The sequence below is a fragment of the Aptenodytes patagonicus genome, chromosome 18, assembly GCF_965638725.1.
Source record: "Aptenodytes patagonicus chromosome 18, bAptPat1.pri.cur, whole genome shotgun sequence".
In the NCBI taxonomy this organism is placed as follows: domain Eukaryota; kingdom Metazoa; phylum Chordata; class Aves; order Sphenisciformes; family Spheniscidae; genus Aptenodytes; species Aptenodytes patagonicus.
The window spans coordinates 3574713-3591625 of record NC_134966.1 but is presented as its reverse complement, the minus strand read 5'-3'; the positions used below and the strand labels follow the sequence as shown (position 1 = coordinate 3591625).

The 16913-nt window shown below is 41.1% G+C and overlaps 1 protein-coding gene across 4 annotated transcripts in view; it reads left to right on the top strand.

The window, feature by feature from the left end:
* The window catches only part of TNC (tenascin C), a 72988-nt gene that overhangs the window by 9218 nt on the left and 46857 nt on the right, over positions 1-16913 (top strand). For all 4 annotated transcript variants that reach the window (XM_076355355.1, XM_076355354.1, XM_076355353.1 and 1 more), the window contains exon 2: positions 16116-16708. In XM_076355355.1, the coding sequence (XP_076211470.1) occupies positions 16246-16708 (463 nt within the window). In that variant the 5' untranslated portion in view covers positions 16116-16245. The remainder of the gene's footprint in view (positions 1-16115; positions 16709-16913) is intronic.

The window sequence follows — 16913 nt, the reverse complement described above, 5'->3', positions numbered from 1 at the left end:
TATTCACCTATTCATACTATATTTATCAAGAGTATTGATGATTCATTTCCTACCTCTCATTATCTTTAGAAAAGCTGATGTTTGATGCCTCAGTTGTGAATTTTAGGGACAAATGAGACTGTCTGGGCTCCTATCCCCAGAATTGCCTGCTGCTTTGTTCTTAGAAACTCTTGCTCAGCGTGAAAGGAGTGGGAAGAAAATTCAGAAGTCCTGAATTTCTGCTCTTCCTATCTCATCACAAAACCATCTAGAACTTTGTGAAATGGGCTGTGGAAAACCTATAGGTGGTTTTGGAAGAAACACTGTGAAGAAGGGTCTGGAAATGAAGCAGAGCTTTATATGTGGAATGAACATAAGTTGCCGTGATTCATGCTAAAAAGCACACAAACCTCCTCATTTGAAACTGCATCAGCAAAAGCCTCAAAATAATTCAAAGTGAAGTCTCTAGTGTCTACCCAGAAAATAATGAGCTTCTGACAAAGTGTAACTTGGCAAAAAAACTTTCCAAAGACAAGTTTAGAAAACCATAGATCTTTTCCAGCTCTGCGTCTTTGCTATGAGGAGGAAAAAGCCAAGAGAGCAAGCGAATGCTTTTGCTATTAGGAAAGGCTTTATTAAAAGGTACAGTACATACGTAGGAGGCAAGAGTGATTTCTGCTGTGAGATTATGCGCAAAAGTTGCTTTTGCTGTTAAAGGGGTTTTTAATATTGTAAAAGGCACTAATCTAGGCTTCAGTGTCTGTGGCAGCTCTCCTATGGACCTGATTCAATTCCACATTTAACAATCCAAAGCTCCACATATGTCTTCAGAGACTAACAGGTAAAACTCACTTCTGTGCTGTAAATGCAAACGGGGGTTTCAATGGGTAACTAAGCAAAAGGAAGGTGTGAACACATCCCTTCTGCTTTCCATGGAGTGCTTCTGAGATGACCTATTTCTATAGTTCTGCTTCTGTTTTTAGAACAGCGACAGTTTTTCTGAATTCACTGCCTTTGTTGCTGTTCACATCACTGATGTGTCCTGCTGTTTCTGATCCACAGTTTTTGTCTAGGCTTTTTTCTTCCAGCTCTGAAAGCTACAGTAAGAACAGAGATTGCTTTGCAGATGGGAGAAAAAAAGTATTTAGTAGATGCATAGTCCTGTCTTTTTTTTTTTTCTCTCGAGTTTGTAGCAAATTGCTCTACTTGGCTGATTGCTGTGCACCCTGCCATGAGTCTGAATGCAGCTCAAAAGCACCCCACTGACCTGCTTGTTTTGTTTCTCTTTTCTGAGTTCCCATTTCCAGTAAGTGTCCGAGCTCTTAACAAAAATCCAAGCTCCAAGGACAGACTGAATTCCCTGTTAACTTGTGCCTCATTTCAGTCACTGGGAGCTAGACCAGATGGGGTTGGTGCTAGTTCTGCCATAGTTACCTCTTCTAATTCTGTTTCTCTTTTTTAGTTTATATGTAACACGTTTGAATAATCTGCCCCATAAAACAACTAGCTTGTTTCTTGTGGCTTGTATAAAAATCCTTCTGTGGTTTGAGCTGGATGTAGCGTTCTTTACTTCCTGTCTGGCAGCATGAATCACTTCAGTTGTGTAACAGCAGAAGACGTTGCTGCACAACGGTGGATATAGCTCATCATGGACAAAGATTGTGTGTACATGTGTGTATGAATGATTCCTCTGATTTCATAAAACGTCTGGAGACTGTTAGAGATGAAAGGGCATTCTGTAGATATAAGATAATTAGCTGGGCCCATGTATTTTGTTTCAGTTGCAGATTTTTCTCAAATTTTCTGGTGTGTTTCTCTGTGGGTTTTGTTAACCTTATCATTTACTTCCATGGATTCATCTTCTTATTCTGGCAATTGGCTTGGCACACTCTATGTTTTGGCTTCAGAATAAGTCTTCAATTTTCTATTGTTACTCTAGAATTTCAAGCGGTCATGTTTGTTACACATCTCTGTGTAACATCAGACTTTCTTCTTCAGTGCAAAAGACATTTCCCTATCTGTGATTCTTTTTCTCCCTTACATTGCAGCGGATAACACTCCAGTTCTTTGCTTTTTACTTATGTATTTTCTGGTAATTTTATAGCACTCTTCAGGAAGATGTTTAATTATGGAAATGAGGATTTGACAGTACCTTTTCTGTGAGGTCCTTGGAATACTTAATTCACCGAGACATACATTCCCCCTGTGAGGTTTTACCAGTGGATAAACTGAGACACACCAGATGATTTACAAAATAATTTCAGTGCAGGACGCCTGAGTTTCAGTCCTCAGTTCTAACCATGAGACCACACTATTAATCCAAAGGTTGTGAGCAATTTCTGGAGTCTCTGCCTAGAGCACATGGTTCCATGGGAACTCCATGCATCCAGCCCTAACAAGCCAGCTCTATTTAGCTTCATTTCTCTCATTACGATTCAGAAGACTCCGAGATGGCAGACCCTTGGTTGGGAAGCTTTTGTCTCAACTACTGTTGAGATGTAGTTTTTCTGGGCCTGGGGAATCCCTTCAGTGGGAGACCTGTTCATTTCTCATTTTGCAATGATACTATAAGGTAACAGTCTATGCCTCACCGTTCCATTGAACTCTAACTCCCAGATGAACATATTCTTTGGCTGCCCTATGTATCTGTTCATCTCAAACTTTATTTCCATTTTGATTTTCCCATCAGTCAGCAGTAGACTCCCTTGTAAGTCCATCTGGCAGTTTGTATTCCCAGTTTTCATAAAGGAGAGTCTCTACTGTCCAGAAAGATCCATCCTCACAGCACCACAAACCAAGGCTCTGTGGTAGAGCAGAAGTGAGCTACGTGCTCCCTTGCCTGCCATCATCTTCCACATGTCCCTGCAGGACAAATCTGGAAGATACTTGTTCCTTTTCTTATGCTGCCTGAGTAGCAGGACCCAAATCACACCAACATACAAGCCACTGTTGTAAATGTCAGCTGAAATATATATATAAAAAAGCCTACTCCAAATGAACATTTGTTTGGCTTTTTCAGCTCAGCATTCAGAGTTTCACCTCTTCACATAATAAAGGGTATAAACCTAATTTGTAAAAAAAAACCTGTGCATTTTATAGGTGCAGCATTTTAATTTCCTGGGCTTTGCACCTCGAAGGCAGAAAGAAGCAGCAACATAAACCATGTGAGACATTACTTCAGTCAACCCACTGCGGTTTGCATTATTCCCTTGAACTTATTCAGTGGCATCCTTTTTACATGACCTTATCCTTATTTTGCCTCAAACAAAAACTGTATTTTTAAAAAAGTAATACAGGACATATTTTTAGCTGCTGTGAATCACTGGAGTGCCACAGGTCAAATTCACCAGCTGGTCTAACACGCTTTGTAGGAAAAGAGAAAGTGGAGTTGGCTAATACACCAGAACAGCACAATCAAATTAGAAAACTGAGAAATCTTAGTATCTGCTCCCCCTCCCCAGCTCTTCTTTCTTCTCTTTTCCCAGTCTTGCAAGCTGTGTTTCACATCTTGAGCCAAGATGATTTCCAGCCAAACATGCTGGGGGTGCGGGGGGGTGTTATTTGTCTGTAGTTATGATACTTTTTTTGTATAATAAGCAGAACTTGCCTTGCAAACAGAAGAATCAGTGTCCTCAAAGATGGTAAGGAACAGGAAGGTAATTGGACAATGAGTCCGCCACCAATAAAAAGCTCTTTAGCTCTTGGGCTGCTATTTTTGAAGTACTTTGCTACCTGAAAATGTCAGTTTGGTGTCTAATGGTGTTTTAAAATACACTGACATGTCTTACTTCCCCATGGGCACATCTCTGCATTTTTAGAGGTGTTGATGAATGTACGATTAATTCTCTTTCTCCTCCTGTCCTGGGATGAGGGAGACCATGGGCACTGTAGTTTTACTTTCATAATGCTTTTCACTTAGTAATTGAAGTCCAGGCTGCTCTGTGCTTCAGTAGAAAAAGGAGGCTCAAGAAATGATTGAGGTGGTTATTCTTTCAAAAAGACCATTTTTTTCAAAGCAAACCATAGCAGAAAAGTTACTGGTTTCAAAGAAAATTTCCTCAGAAAGTGGTTTCAGAATAGGATGGAATTTCTTCTTGAGAAAGGCAACTCCTGAAATGCTGCTGACTACATTTTAGTTTTCTTCTTGCTGAGTTTTCACAATCAAATAAAAAATGGCATCTTTCAATGGCAAAATATGTGTTGTGAAGAAATTTTCAACCAGTTGTACCTGTTACTTTATCATCACTTGGTCACAGTTCTTTTATAGTGCTCTTTTTATAGAGCCAACCTTTATACACCTGTTTGGTTGCTCAGACGTCCAAGGGAGAGGACAGGGAAATACTGAATGAAATTATCCAGAATGAGAGGAACCCAGTTAATTTTTTTTCTAATATAGGGGATCACTGATGCCGCCAAATAACTAATCTGAAATAATATAATTCTAAGAAGTACATGTATTTAACAGCAGATACCTTACAGTTTATAAGCATCTTTGAGTGCTTACAGATACATCAGTGCAAAACAACTCGAGCTTTGCTCTTAGACTTCACAAGCTAAGTGGACCTTGGGCATGTGTCCTCCAAGAGAAATTAGTAATAATTTAGTTATAACTCACTCTTTCCCTGCTGTCAGAGCTGAGCTTGTGTTCCTGCCACATGGGAAGGGGTGCTACAAAGCATTACAAAAGTTGTCTGAACTACAGGACAAAAAATATCCTCATCCAAAGGGCTAAGTCTTTCTTCAAGTCAAATAAAAATTGGGGGCACATTTTAGTTTACCTCCCCCATAATGGAACAAAAGCCCAGTGTTTTGGTAAAGGATTTCTCTACTGCAGAAGGTAGGTGCTGTGTCACTCCAGCACTGAGAGGCATAGGATAGCTTCTGGGAGGCTTGTGCTATTTGGATAGTGCACTGTGATCTTTCAAGGTGAAATTTGCCACATGGGTGTGTATAACTAGTATCTGCCACAGGGTTGGGCTCTGTAGAAAATTTGAAAATCGATTAAGACCTTTGTTCTGTCATCTGAGAACAATGAACCCCCTTCTTGTGCCCCTTTCCCATCTTATTCCTCTCTCTTTTTCCTGTTGGATAAAATGAAAAGAAAAAAAAAAACAATTTATTTATTCACTTCCCAATTCTGCCTGGGACTGTTTTTTAAAGACCCTTCTTTTGTGAGTTTAATCAGATGCTTGATAACAGAAAAAGCGTTGCTAACTAACCCGGGGTACAAAGAAGCCCCTTCAGAGGAACACATGACCTCATCGACAGGATTACTCTATCACATGAATTCAGACTCCATCGCACACCCAAAATAAATGTTAGGCTCCGTTTGCAGCGAAGTGCTTTATTCGCCTCCATTCGGCAGGGCATATGCTTTGCCAGTGTCTTCCTCAGTCACTGGGATTAAACGCGTATGGAAATTCAGCACAAGAGGCAGATTTTCCTGGTCACAGATAGCCTGCCGTGCACTCAAAAGCTGCTGGCTGGACTGTGCCTTTGGGCCATTGCCCTCCTGGAACCGGTGAGCTCTGGCACAAGTTTGCAGTCGTGGAGCAAGTCTGGTTTTCGCTCACAGCTCCCATTGTCTGTCTTGGTTTTGTTGGGTGGTCAGAGCCTTGGCAGCCAGGAGCTGACTCTGAGAACGCTTGTGGGGTCACACACAGCGCTCCCAAAACTAATCCTTTGCCAGAAGGTAGCACGCATCCCTCCCTAATATATAAGAAGTGACAGCATTGTATTGCCTCGATGCTCTCAGGGTATCTAGCACCTAATACCGGGCAGCATCGATATCCTTAGGATATCCTTTTTATAGGTGCTTCTCAGGAAGTATGTGGATTTCTAGCCAGGTGCTTTGAAATCTCAGTTTGGGTGTGAAGACATTGCTTGTCTCGCCCCTGTGAATGAAGAGGAGGACACGGAGAGCAGTGCAGCCTCCCACCCTGGCATGCTTTTACTGGACAAGGTATAGCAGCAGAGACCTTCGGGTCTCCAAGAAAAGGCAGGAAAGGCTTCTGCAGTTGTTGAAGTAAGATTAACTAAAAAGGCAAGATCCTGCCAAGCCACAAGCTGGAGGCATATTTGATATAAGCCACATTATCCATAGTCAGGAGCCCATGAGCATGCTGGAAGGCAACACATCTGCAACTCAGACTGAGATGTATCATTTATTTGTTTCTAATTATGCACATTTAACAGTATATTACATGAGAGATTAAACACCAAGTTATGAGCATGGTCTGATTAATTCTGCATTACGCATCTAAGTCACTCAGCAATTATCTTAATTCATTTTGAACTCAGATAATTTTATTAATTCTGGTGGTACCAAAAATGAGTTATTAAGAGCTTTTGATTCCTGTGTTTAGTATGGGTCTCTCCCTGAGTCTGGCTGGCTATATATAACTATTACCTAATGTCATGTTGGATGCTTCTCATATAAACAACTGTGTTTAAATAGCCATAAGACTCTGACACGAGCCAAGAGAAACCCGGATATTCTAGGATTCAGCAGATGCCATTTCCTTAGGGTCTGATCCTGTAAATGTGAATTCTGCATAACACTTGTGATACCTGTTGGTGGGACAACAGACGTTGCAAAACCTTGTTCTTGAGGTTTTCCAGTTGATGTTCATGATCGTTTTAATTAAGTGAGGGTTCAAGCCGTTATGAGAGCATCACGTTACAATGCATGCTGTGCCTTTACATTTCTTTAAGGGACAGCAGGCTGCTTTTAGCATGACAGCCCTAACGTACAACTTTGAAGTTATCTGCAGGAGGCAACGTTCAGGGGTAGTGGCCCCTCACGCATCCTGCAGGAGTTGTGCAAGGGCAGTACGCAGAGCAGAAGGTGTGCAGGTTCTGCCACGTTGTTGGCTGCCCTGCACCGCTGGCTGTGCGAACTGTGGCAGGGTCTGTTGCTGCCCACCACCCCAACGCACTTGAAATGGAAATCTCCTTATAGTAACACAAGGCATTTCTGTAAGACTAATCTTCTTTTAATAATGTTCAATGCAGGTTTGTTATTTAATTTCCTTCAACGGTGGCTGGCCTCTGGAATGCCTCCAAAGGAAGCGCTGAGTTTATTCTATAAATAATTGCGTAGGCACGGCCTTAACAAGAGTATCTTATACCCAGCAGCCCTAAACAACACGGTAGTTGTTTCAGAGCAGCTCTGCTCTAGCCAGATTGTATAATTTCCAAAGGCATTTCATTTGCCCTTTTCACCATCAATCTTGTCTACTGTCTATCTGTGGCCTATTTAGAAGGTGGCTGTGGTTAAACTTTATTGAGAACTGTAGCCACTTGGCTACTATTGTTTAACACACTTGGGGCTTCCTCTAATAGAGGTAGTATATAAATGCATTAAGAGACAACCTCTGGCATGAAGATCATAGAACTTAGGCAGAAAAATTGAGAGCAGGCAAAGTCTTTTCATAGAGGGTAAACTGAAGAATCTCTCTAGAGGAACAATTGGAAACATAAAAATAATTAAGTAATTTAGTTTATTTATTTGCACTTTGTTTAGGGTGCAAATCTGCAATAGACTTATTAGAAATCAGGATGATAATTGACTTGGCTAGACGCATGCCAGAAATCAGGAATGACCTCAGATCTCACAAGTCCCAGCGCAGTGCCACTTCCACACACCTGGCTCTCCTCTGAGTTCTTGCTCCTTTGCTCTTGATGGAATAGCAATAATAGCAGCGGTATGTTCAGGCAGAATTTCTTTGCTTTTCTCATCATCAGCCAGGTAATTCCTAAGAAACATAAATCAAAAAAGTCTTTAGGACTATGAAACTGGGAGGCACTTCTTGGTTGTTGAGTTCAATATCCTGTTATTGTAGGCACCTCATCACATAATCTGTTTTTCACTTCTGTTTAATTATTGCATGTTTTCAGCAGTCTTTTTCTCCCAGCTGTATCTCTGCCAGCTGACTTAATTTTTCATTTTATTCATGAGATTTGCTCATTATATTTAATACTTTATTGATCAAAGGTGTTACTGATACTGGAAGAAGACCACCTCTGATCTCTGAACTTTTGCTCTGCTTTGAAAAACAGCCAAACTCATTGTTTAGTTTGGAAAGGTCTGTTCTCTCTCTGAGATCCTGAACAAGGATAGACCTAGAGAGATTTTCTATGGCTAAGAATACAAAACTTTTGAAACAAAGTAGTTTATAATGGAATAATCATGCTAATTTAACTCAAAATAGTCACTGTACAACAGAAGGTTGAGTCTCTCATGGGGCTCCTTTTATGCTTATCATTCAGAATTTACCATTGCTCTTTCACATTTTTATGGATGTTGGCTTCAGTGGGTTATTTTTCCTTCCCCTTTTGTGGCACTGTCATGCTGATGGCTTTGAAATATGAGCCTTTACTAAGTTCTAAATTGTACATAAAGCAATTAATTAAAATTCCTTCCAAAACAGCCTTGGCAAAGCCCTGTCTATATGCTGCTTTTCAGCCAAGGTAGAATGGGCGGAGGCTAAAATGAATCCAAATGGTTTTATTTAAAGATGATGTACAGTAGGATCTGTGAACCAGAAACTATACAGCTTCCCCAAAGTAGAAATGTCATCTAAGAGCCGAAGCCAAACATGAAAAATTAACTGGAGTGAAGAGTTCACACTTAGCTGGGTGATGTTTAATGCAGGACCTCAGGGATGGATGGGGCAAAAAATACCTGTGCATTTGTTTTAATTGCTCTTCTTTGAAACAGTCTGAGGTATAAATCTGATCGCAATCCTAGTGATCACCAGGATCTACTGTAGGGTTCATTTATGGTAATCTAAAATTTGTTTTGTTTTTATTAGTAATTCCAGTGGCATGGGCAAGGCCCTCAGGATGTATGATGGATGCATTCTGCACATGAAAACTAATCTATGAGAGCTAAGAAATCTACCATGAATTAACTGTGAAAATCCATTCCCATCTCTGCATTCAGTGTGCCCATATTTGTAAGTGTTCTCAGTCCCACGAAGAGGACTGCTCTTAAGTGTGCGGTGCCAGCACCAGATGAAACACAGGTGGCTTCAGGGTGTATCCAGAGCTCCGTGTTGTGGATGCTTACCCACATCAAACACAAACTGCTAGTTTGCCCTTAAATAAAAAGGATTTAAGTCATAAAGGCAGACTCATGAAAAGGAAAGTATGGTATTAGGGTCCAGTGCTGTAAGGCGCTATAAATGCCTTCTGGGAGGTGCTTGTGTTTGAACTACTGCGATGGGACTCAGCAAAGCTGGATCAACTTCATCAGTCTTGCAGTGGGTAAAATACTTAGGCCTAAATGCGGAGGTTTGTAGGAGCTCGGCTGTCTCAGTGCTGGCCTCTCTGTGTCTCAGTTTTCCATATTTGAAAAGGAGGAATGACGCTTTGTTTGTCCACTATAATTACAAAATCTTTTGGAGAAAAGGCTTTCTGCCACACTTATAGCACATATGGATGCCATGGGGCCCTTGTTCTGGGGCTACGGACATCACTGAATCACTTCTGTAACAGAAAGTGGATTTTAGTACCTATACCACCTTGTATCTTTAGACTTCATGCTTCTCTAGTTAAACAAACATGTTTTAAAACTTCCTTCCCAGTTGTTTCCTCTCTGTCTCTTTCTCCATGCAGTTGTTGCAGAGGGTGCTTTCTCCCTCTTTTTCACTGTTGTTGGACATCCACAGACAGCAAGATCTTTTTGGTTAATGCTTTTCTTTCCTTTTAACTTCCAGGAATAGGTTCAGTCTGCAAATCTGGAGCAGGGTGGGGGGGCAAAGGCTTTCAAATCAGCGCTTTTGCATTTTGCTATTTATAAAGGGGCGTGTGTGTGTGTCACTGAGTCCGGGTCCATAGTTGTTTGTGGGTTTCCCAGATGTGGGATTTCTTATATAGAAAACTGTAGAGTATATGCAGGATGTTTTTTATTCATGAACTGGCCACGGAGGTAGAAGTGAAGTTGTCTGAATACAGATTAGAGGTAAGTCTTCACAGTGCAACTTGGAAACTGGATGGATTACAGCTTATCACACTGCATTTTATCTGTTAGAACTTTTGAGAATGAGGGAATCGGCTTCTTTCTTTTTTCTTTGATAGTTATGATCCTCTTTTCCTCTCTTCATGCAGTCAATTTAAGACTTTGAAGGAAATTTCCAAATTAGGAGTATTTCCCTTTGGAGCCTCACATTCTAAGGACCTATTCATATCTGTGGTGTCTAGTTGCTGTTGAAACAATTGCAGCATTTCTTTGCACACACCTTCTCTGTAAGCCAATGGATTTTCTGAATTACTCTAGATTTGGCCTCCTTGAAATTCTTCCCCTTAGAATGAAGACAATGTAAATAAAGAAGAAAATAAAAAAAGGCAGCAATTTGGCTTTGATAATTTCTGCTGGAAAGATTCAGTATTGATGGTTTAGGACTGTTAAGAATTTCTGCTCTCCACTGTGATTGACTGTAGTTTGACCTACACTGAGTATCCCTGCTGATTCCTTTGCCCTGTTGGAATCGGGAATGGAAAGAAAATTATTTTCTGTAGTTATGAATGTATGGAAAACAGCAGTGAAAGATGGTGAAGTCAGAACCGTTCGTGTTTTGGCCTGCCATGTCAAAACTTTCAGCCCCTCTCACAGTCTTTTTCTTTGAGAACATTTCAATTTATTTCAGACTTAATCCATCTGTGTTTGAGAAGATGCCTGGAGCCTCAAGAGTCACATGCTCTTGGCAAAGCTACATTAGCACTTTTTCTTTAAAAGTTTGCATCTTTTGAAGCCTTGCCTTGTAAAAATGCACTCTGGCAGACAGTTTCAATTTATTAATCCTCTGTAATAGCACTGCTTGTATTCCTTGTAGAAAATGCACAAGGGAGCAAAGAGGGAGTATTCCAGGTCAGATCAAATTCCTAATGTGGCTCTTTTGTCTGTATGGCAATAGATAAAGAGAAGAGCAACATGATCTCATGATGCCTACACACGTGCACTGCTGGATACCCCAGTCTTGAGGGAACAGATGGCCCGATCACGCCTTGGTGGAAATTCCTGAAACATGAAGTTTCTTCAATTAACAGATCACAGAAAACTATTTTGGGGTTAGCAATTAGCAAACCTCAAAATGCACAGTTTTATGTTTTCTGTAGAGGGCTATGGCTCTTCTCCAACTAAGCCTTGCTCTCTGTCAGAATCCAGCCCATTGCTACTTTTATGCAGATTTTAACAAGATATGCTTGAGTCCAATATATGCTGATAAGATTTGATCCCCTCTTGCTGTAACGTTGGAAGTATCTGTTTAGAGAGGAATTGTTTCCTTTTCTCTCTTTTTTTTCCTGCCTTCTTTAAGTCTAATTTCCAAGTCATGACATGTAGAGGGTGTCTGAGCAAATCTAATCAGCCTTCTGCCTCCTTTAAGAAGGACAGCTGAGATACTTTTTAACACCTCCATTTCTTCATTGCTGTAATCTGTTTTGATTAAAATCGCACAGGGTTCTCATTTGCATATTTATCGCTCCACATACCCACAAATCATCTCACAACTCTGCCACTCCTGAATTTGCAAGAGAGACTAGAGTGGTACACTAGGACTTTAAACTATGCAAACATTAATTTAGTTTCTCACACCTGCTGGTTTCTAGCAAATATGTCTTCGGGGAAGGAAAATATTCATACATTACCTTTGCTTAGTATTCCCCAGGAGTCAGGATTCCTGGGGTTTTTTCAAGACTGATTGAAAATTTCCTATTAAGAAACACATTTCTAATTAAATGGAAAGGTCCTGAAAAAGTTCTGATGTCGGGAGGGGAGAATGTCTAAACAAAAAATAACCCTAACATTGTTTCAGCTTTTGACAGCCAGACTATGATGTGCTTTCAGATCCTCAGATGAAAGGGCTGCAGTGGAAATGAAAATTATTTCTTTCCTTTGTGCTATGGACAGTCCATCTTACTTCCACCACATATTATTAAGAGTATTACTAGCATCAGATTTTTAAGGAGTGTTTTTCTAGGAATGGTCTTTTTTTTCCTCTTTGGATAACATCTAACTTCTACAGTTAGTGTTTATACAAGAGAAGGAAAATTTTTTTTCTTGAATCTCTTTCTGTATCAGCTGGTACTGCATAGATGCCATGATTAGCTTCTCAATTCATAGTCTCTATTTTTTTTAATAGGCTAAAGAAACTCTAAAGTGAATAGTAACATCCTCTGAGCTAGCCAAGACCAAGGAGTAGAGAGGAGACAGCAAGTTTAGCCTGTGGCTGGGATGAAAAAATGTATATTATCTTCATACTCTTCTGACTTGAACTTGAACCCAACTCTCCTTGCACAGATTCCAAACTTACAACACCTCTACTGCCCCGGTGGCTGAGCCATGGCCAAACGCCCTCTTCCCGTGTCGCATTGATATGGAGAGCACATTATCAGAGAGAGACTGACATCTCTGTCCTGGGCACCTAGACCAACAATTTCAGATATATCGCTCGTGAAGTTTATGTGCTCTAAAGATCTTGCACAATTTAAAAAAAAAAAAAAAAAGTACTCTTACGATGATAGCTGGTGCATCCAGTGTTAGTGATCCAAGGTTTCATCGCTCGGCCTGTACCTGCACAAGCTGTACTCAGCTGGGTAGGCTACCTAAGTGTTCTTGGAAGCAAAGATGTGCACAGCAAGCCTCAGATGACTGCGAGAGATAGATACACTCTTGGATCTATTTTTTATCTGATGCCAGTACGCAACTCATTAAGTGACATGACTGCAAAATTCAGTCCTGCAGGAAGTCACTCCCAATCAAGAACATTTAAGACATGTGTGAGAGGCCACAGCACCTCTTGTTATTATTTATATTGTGGTTGTACCTAAGGGAACAGGAGAGAAGTGAAAGATAACTCTTGCCCAATGAGGGTGATGGCTGTGGGAAGATGCCAGTGATCAGACTGGGAGAACGTGAGCTCTAGATTTTATTGTTCTGCACGACAAGCAGAGTATTTTGCAGACCAGCCACATAATCATTGCCAAGATTTTTGAAGCAGTTGTGTTGTAGTCTGGACAACAGGAAGACATGAGGAGCATAGTTCATTAGGACGAGTAATATTCCATATTACACAAACTGCTTGTAAAAAATGGACACATTCTTGGTCATACAAGCCTCTCAACATATCTGAGACATATGCTGCAAACATCACCCAGCTCCCTTAATATGCATTGCAGCAGGGCTAAACTCATGATGAGAAGGGTCATCTTCTTTTGCAAACTCTTGCTCCAAGACTTTCAGGTGCCCGTAAATAATCCAGCAGCTAATGTCTGCAAAGAAAATATAGACAGTATGTCTCCAAGAAGCAGGTTCAAAGTGCAATCTACATGAACCATTCTGAAGGGAAGAAGATGGGGAAAAATAAAGGAACAACAGAGCCTGACAGTTGCTGTGGCTTCCATTTCTCTAGAATGGCCTGCTCCTGGGTGGTCCATTGTGGTCTGAGCTGTTGTTTAGATATGTTTGAGGAATGGGAGTTGGAGAGAAGGATGTAATCTTTGTTCTTCCAGCCAAAAATATGGCTAATGTATAAATAATTGTATGAAGGTGTCTTGTTTTGTAGATCTCAGATCTAGGAGTGGAGCTCAGCTAATCATGCTGGGTCCTTGGCAGATCAGACGAGAAACACCTGATCTGAACTAGCTCAGACATCACACTAGGTGTCAAAACACAGAGGTCACAGATCAGACACTGAGGATGTTTCTTCTAGACCACCACAATGCTTCTTCATAAACTTCAAAAGGATGTCAGCCAAGATATATTAAGTCTTCCAGTATAATCTGTAGGCTGAGAGGTTTGGCTGACTCTAATGCAGTGAGTATCCAGTAAAAGTAATGGTGTTCACATGGCTTTCATCAATAGTGAAGGTAATAGTAACAGTGGCTCTTGTCAGAAGCAGGTTTTTCATTTTCCAGGCATATTAAAAAAATTACAGTTTGTACCGTCATAAAATGATATGTAAACTCACGTCAGTCGGCAGAAAAACTACAATCAATTTCCTTGGTTTGGGCAAGGCCCATTTTCTTGTAGACTGGGATTTACAGAAGCCATAAGGAAATTGATGCTCGACTTTCACTAAAATTCAGTGAGAATTAGATGCGGAGCTACTTCCAGTTTGTTCCATTTTCCATTGGTGATGCATCTGTCAAGCAGCCCATCCCTTAAATAACTACTTGAGGATTAGGCACCAATTTTAGCCATATGACCTTGTCTCAGGGCAAAAAGTATATAGCACACGGAATTTCATTGCAGGGAAAGCAATTTGCAAACCCCAAGTGGGAGTGCTTGAGAGTAAAATCCCACTTCAAATACTGTCCTGAACATGTTTCATGAACTGGCAACCCAACTTAGGAGTTGGCCTGAGTCACAAATGAGACCTGGACCATGTCTGCCTCTGTTATTCTTTATTAGCTACCTTGTGATCTCTTCTGGTGCAGACAGGGGTTGCAGACATATTTGAACAAATGGGTTAAGTGTTAGAAATGGCTTAAAGCTGAATGCTTTTCCATGACAAGAAAAAAGCCTCCACTGCTGCTTGTTTACTTCTGATTTATTCCCCAATAAAAAGCAGTGAAGTTCACTCTTTGTGAGCTCAATGTTGTCTACAAAAAAACTAACTTCAGTCAAGTGTCTGATGTATTATTGTCATTCTTTCACAAAAGTAGCTGGGATAGCATGGGAAAAAATGATCTCTACATTTCGGAGGAAGCAGAAGGGTGGAAGAAGCTAGTCTCCCATCTGACAAATGAATCATCATCAAAACTGTGGTGTTTAGAGAATAAATTGCTGTTTCTTCCATTACTGGCATTTCACTAGCTTACAACTAGTGAAAGCACAGTCACTGACCTAACCGTTTAACCAAGCTTTTCTGGGAGTAGAAAGGAAAACAAATGCTAAGATGACATTTATTAGGTGCACTTGTTTAGTCAGTCCATTAGCTACTTCTGGTTCTCACTCTACATGCGAAGGGTTGATTCCACATGGAAGTCAATAGATGTCTTTCAGCTCCCCTGGCTCATATCGTTTGAAAGGAACCACTACAGACTGAGGAGGAAGAGGAAATATTGAAAGTAAATGAAAAGAATGAGTTTCAGGAAGAGCTAGTACAGCCCAGCCAGGTGCTTGTAACCATAAGCGAGCTCTTGTATTATAGCTGATGAAAGATCAGACAGTGGGAAATGTTGCCTAGTGAAAAGGTGTACTGGTTGCTAAAAAGACTTTTTTACACCTGTATTGATGTAAAGCTTTCTCTCTTTCTTGAAGGACTTAGATGGTCAAAGGATTTCTTTTCCTTCTCTTCCTCTCCCTTTTTTGTCTGTGTGTGCGCACGTGTATTTCTATTGCTGTTTCTTACAATGTGTCTCCCTTGTTGGAGTCTCATCTTCTGTTGTGTCTCACTACTTCTATGCTAAAGTATTGCTAGCTATGATACAAGTACTGACACCAGAACCTTCAACCTGCAGTGTTCTCCAGAGCGCTCCGTTTATCTTCATGCTGTAGACAAATCATCGGTATGGTGAAACTTACTATTGGACTACAAGGCCTGGAGTTCAGATTCCCAAGCAATTGGAATAATTTAAAGCATATGGAAAAGGGCTGCAATGAGCTTAGTTGTGTTAATGGTATGCCTTTTGACAATGTCTCAAGTTTCTTACGTGATCCAGCCTTCAGTCGCCTTCAAGCAGTGGACTAATGAATGAAGGAAATCCAGACTTTTAACATTAGTTGAATCATAACAGAACAGATGTTTATTTCACCTATCTCTGTCTGAAAGTAGTGTTTTCAGTTGAGATGAGTCTCCGCAGGCTTCTTTGCCCTAGTCTTCTGCTTGAGGCAATTAAACCCTCTGTACTCCATTATACTTGCTCTAAATTGGAAATGATAGTAGCTTCCTTCAAGATTCATGCCTTGTGACATTTTGTTCACCAGCACACTGAGATCCTGGAAAACAAGGTAATGCACTGTTATTATATATAAGAACAAGCTCAGCAGCTTGGGTGCAGTGAGATCACACATTGAGTAGCACCCCAGCCATGTTCTTTAAGGATGCCAGCATGCGTTCAGTGTCATAGGCCTTTCGTTGGGTGGTGTAACTGCAGTTCATCCCTTACACTGCTCCTTCTTCTTTTAGGGGACAAGTGTGCCAGGAAAGGAAAGGATATCCAACTTGGTTTGAACTGGCTTTCCAATTTCTGCTCCAGACTACAAAGGCCAAACATATATAAGACTCCATCAGCTTTGAAAAGGAACTGAACGCCACAATGGGACTCCCCACCCAGGTTTTGGTCTGTGCGATCTTAGCTTTGCTGTACCAGCAAGTCAATGGTGGACTCATCAAGCGAATTATCCGGCAGAAGCGTGAGACTGGGCTAAATGTGACCTTGCCAGAGGATAATCAGCCTGTGGTTTTTAACCATGTCTACAACATTAAGTTACCTGTTGGCTCCCTTTGCTCTGTGGACCTGGATACAGCAAGCGGTGATGCAGACCTGAAGGCGGAAATTGAGCCCATCAAGAATTACGAGGAGCACACGGTGAACGAGGAGAACCAGATTGTCTTCACGCACCGTATTAACATACCCCGCCGGGCTTGTGGCTGTGCAGCTGCCCCAGACATTAAGGATCTGCTGAGCAGACTAGAGGAGCTGGAGGGGCTGGTATCCTCCCTACGGGAGCAGTGTGCCAGCGGGGCTGGATGCTGTCCTAATTCCCAGGCAGTAGAAGGTAAGGCAGACTGGGGAGCTGCTCTTGGGGAAATTCTTGTGCTGGCTGTAGATCTTGTTTAGAGTAGATACTCAAATCTGATTCAAGAATGAACAAAAGTCAACCTGTTAAATTTGAAATGTAATCAAAACTGGGAATGCCAGCTTGCAAGATACACTCATTCACAGTTTTGCAGTTTTATGAATCAGTGGGTCAGAAGTCTGCC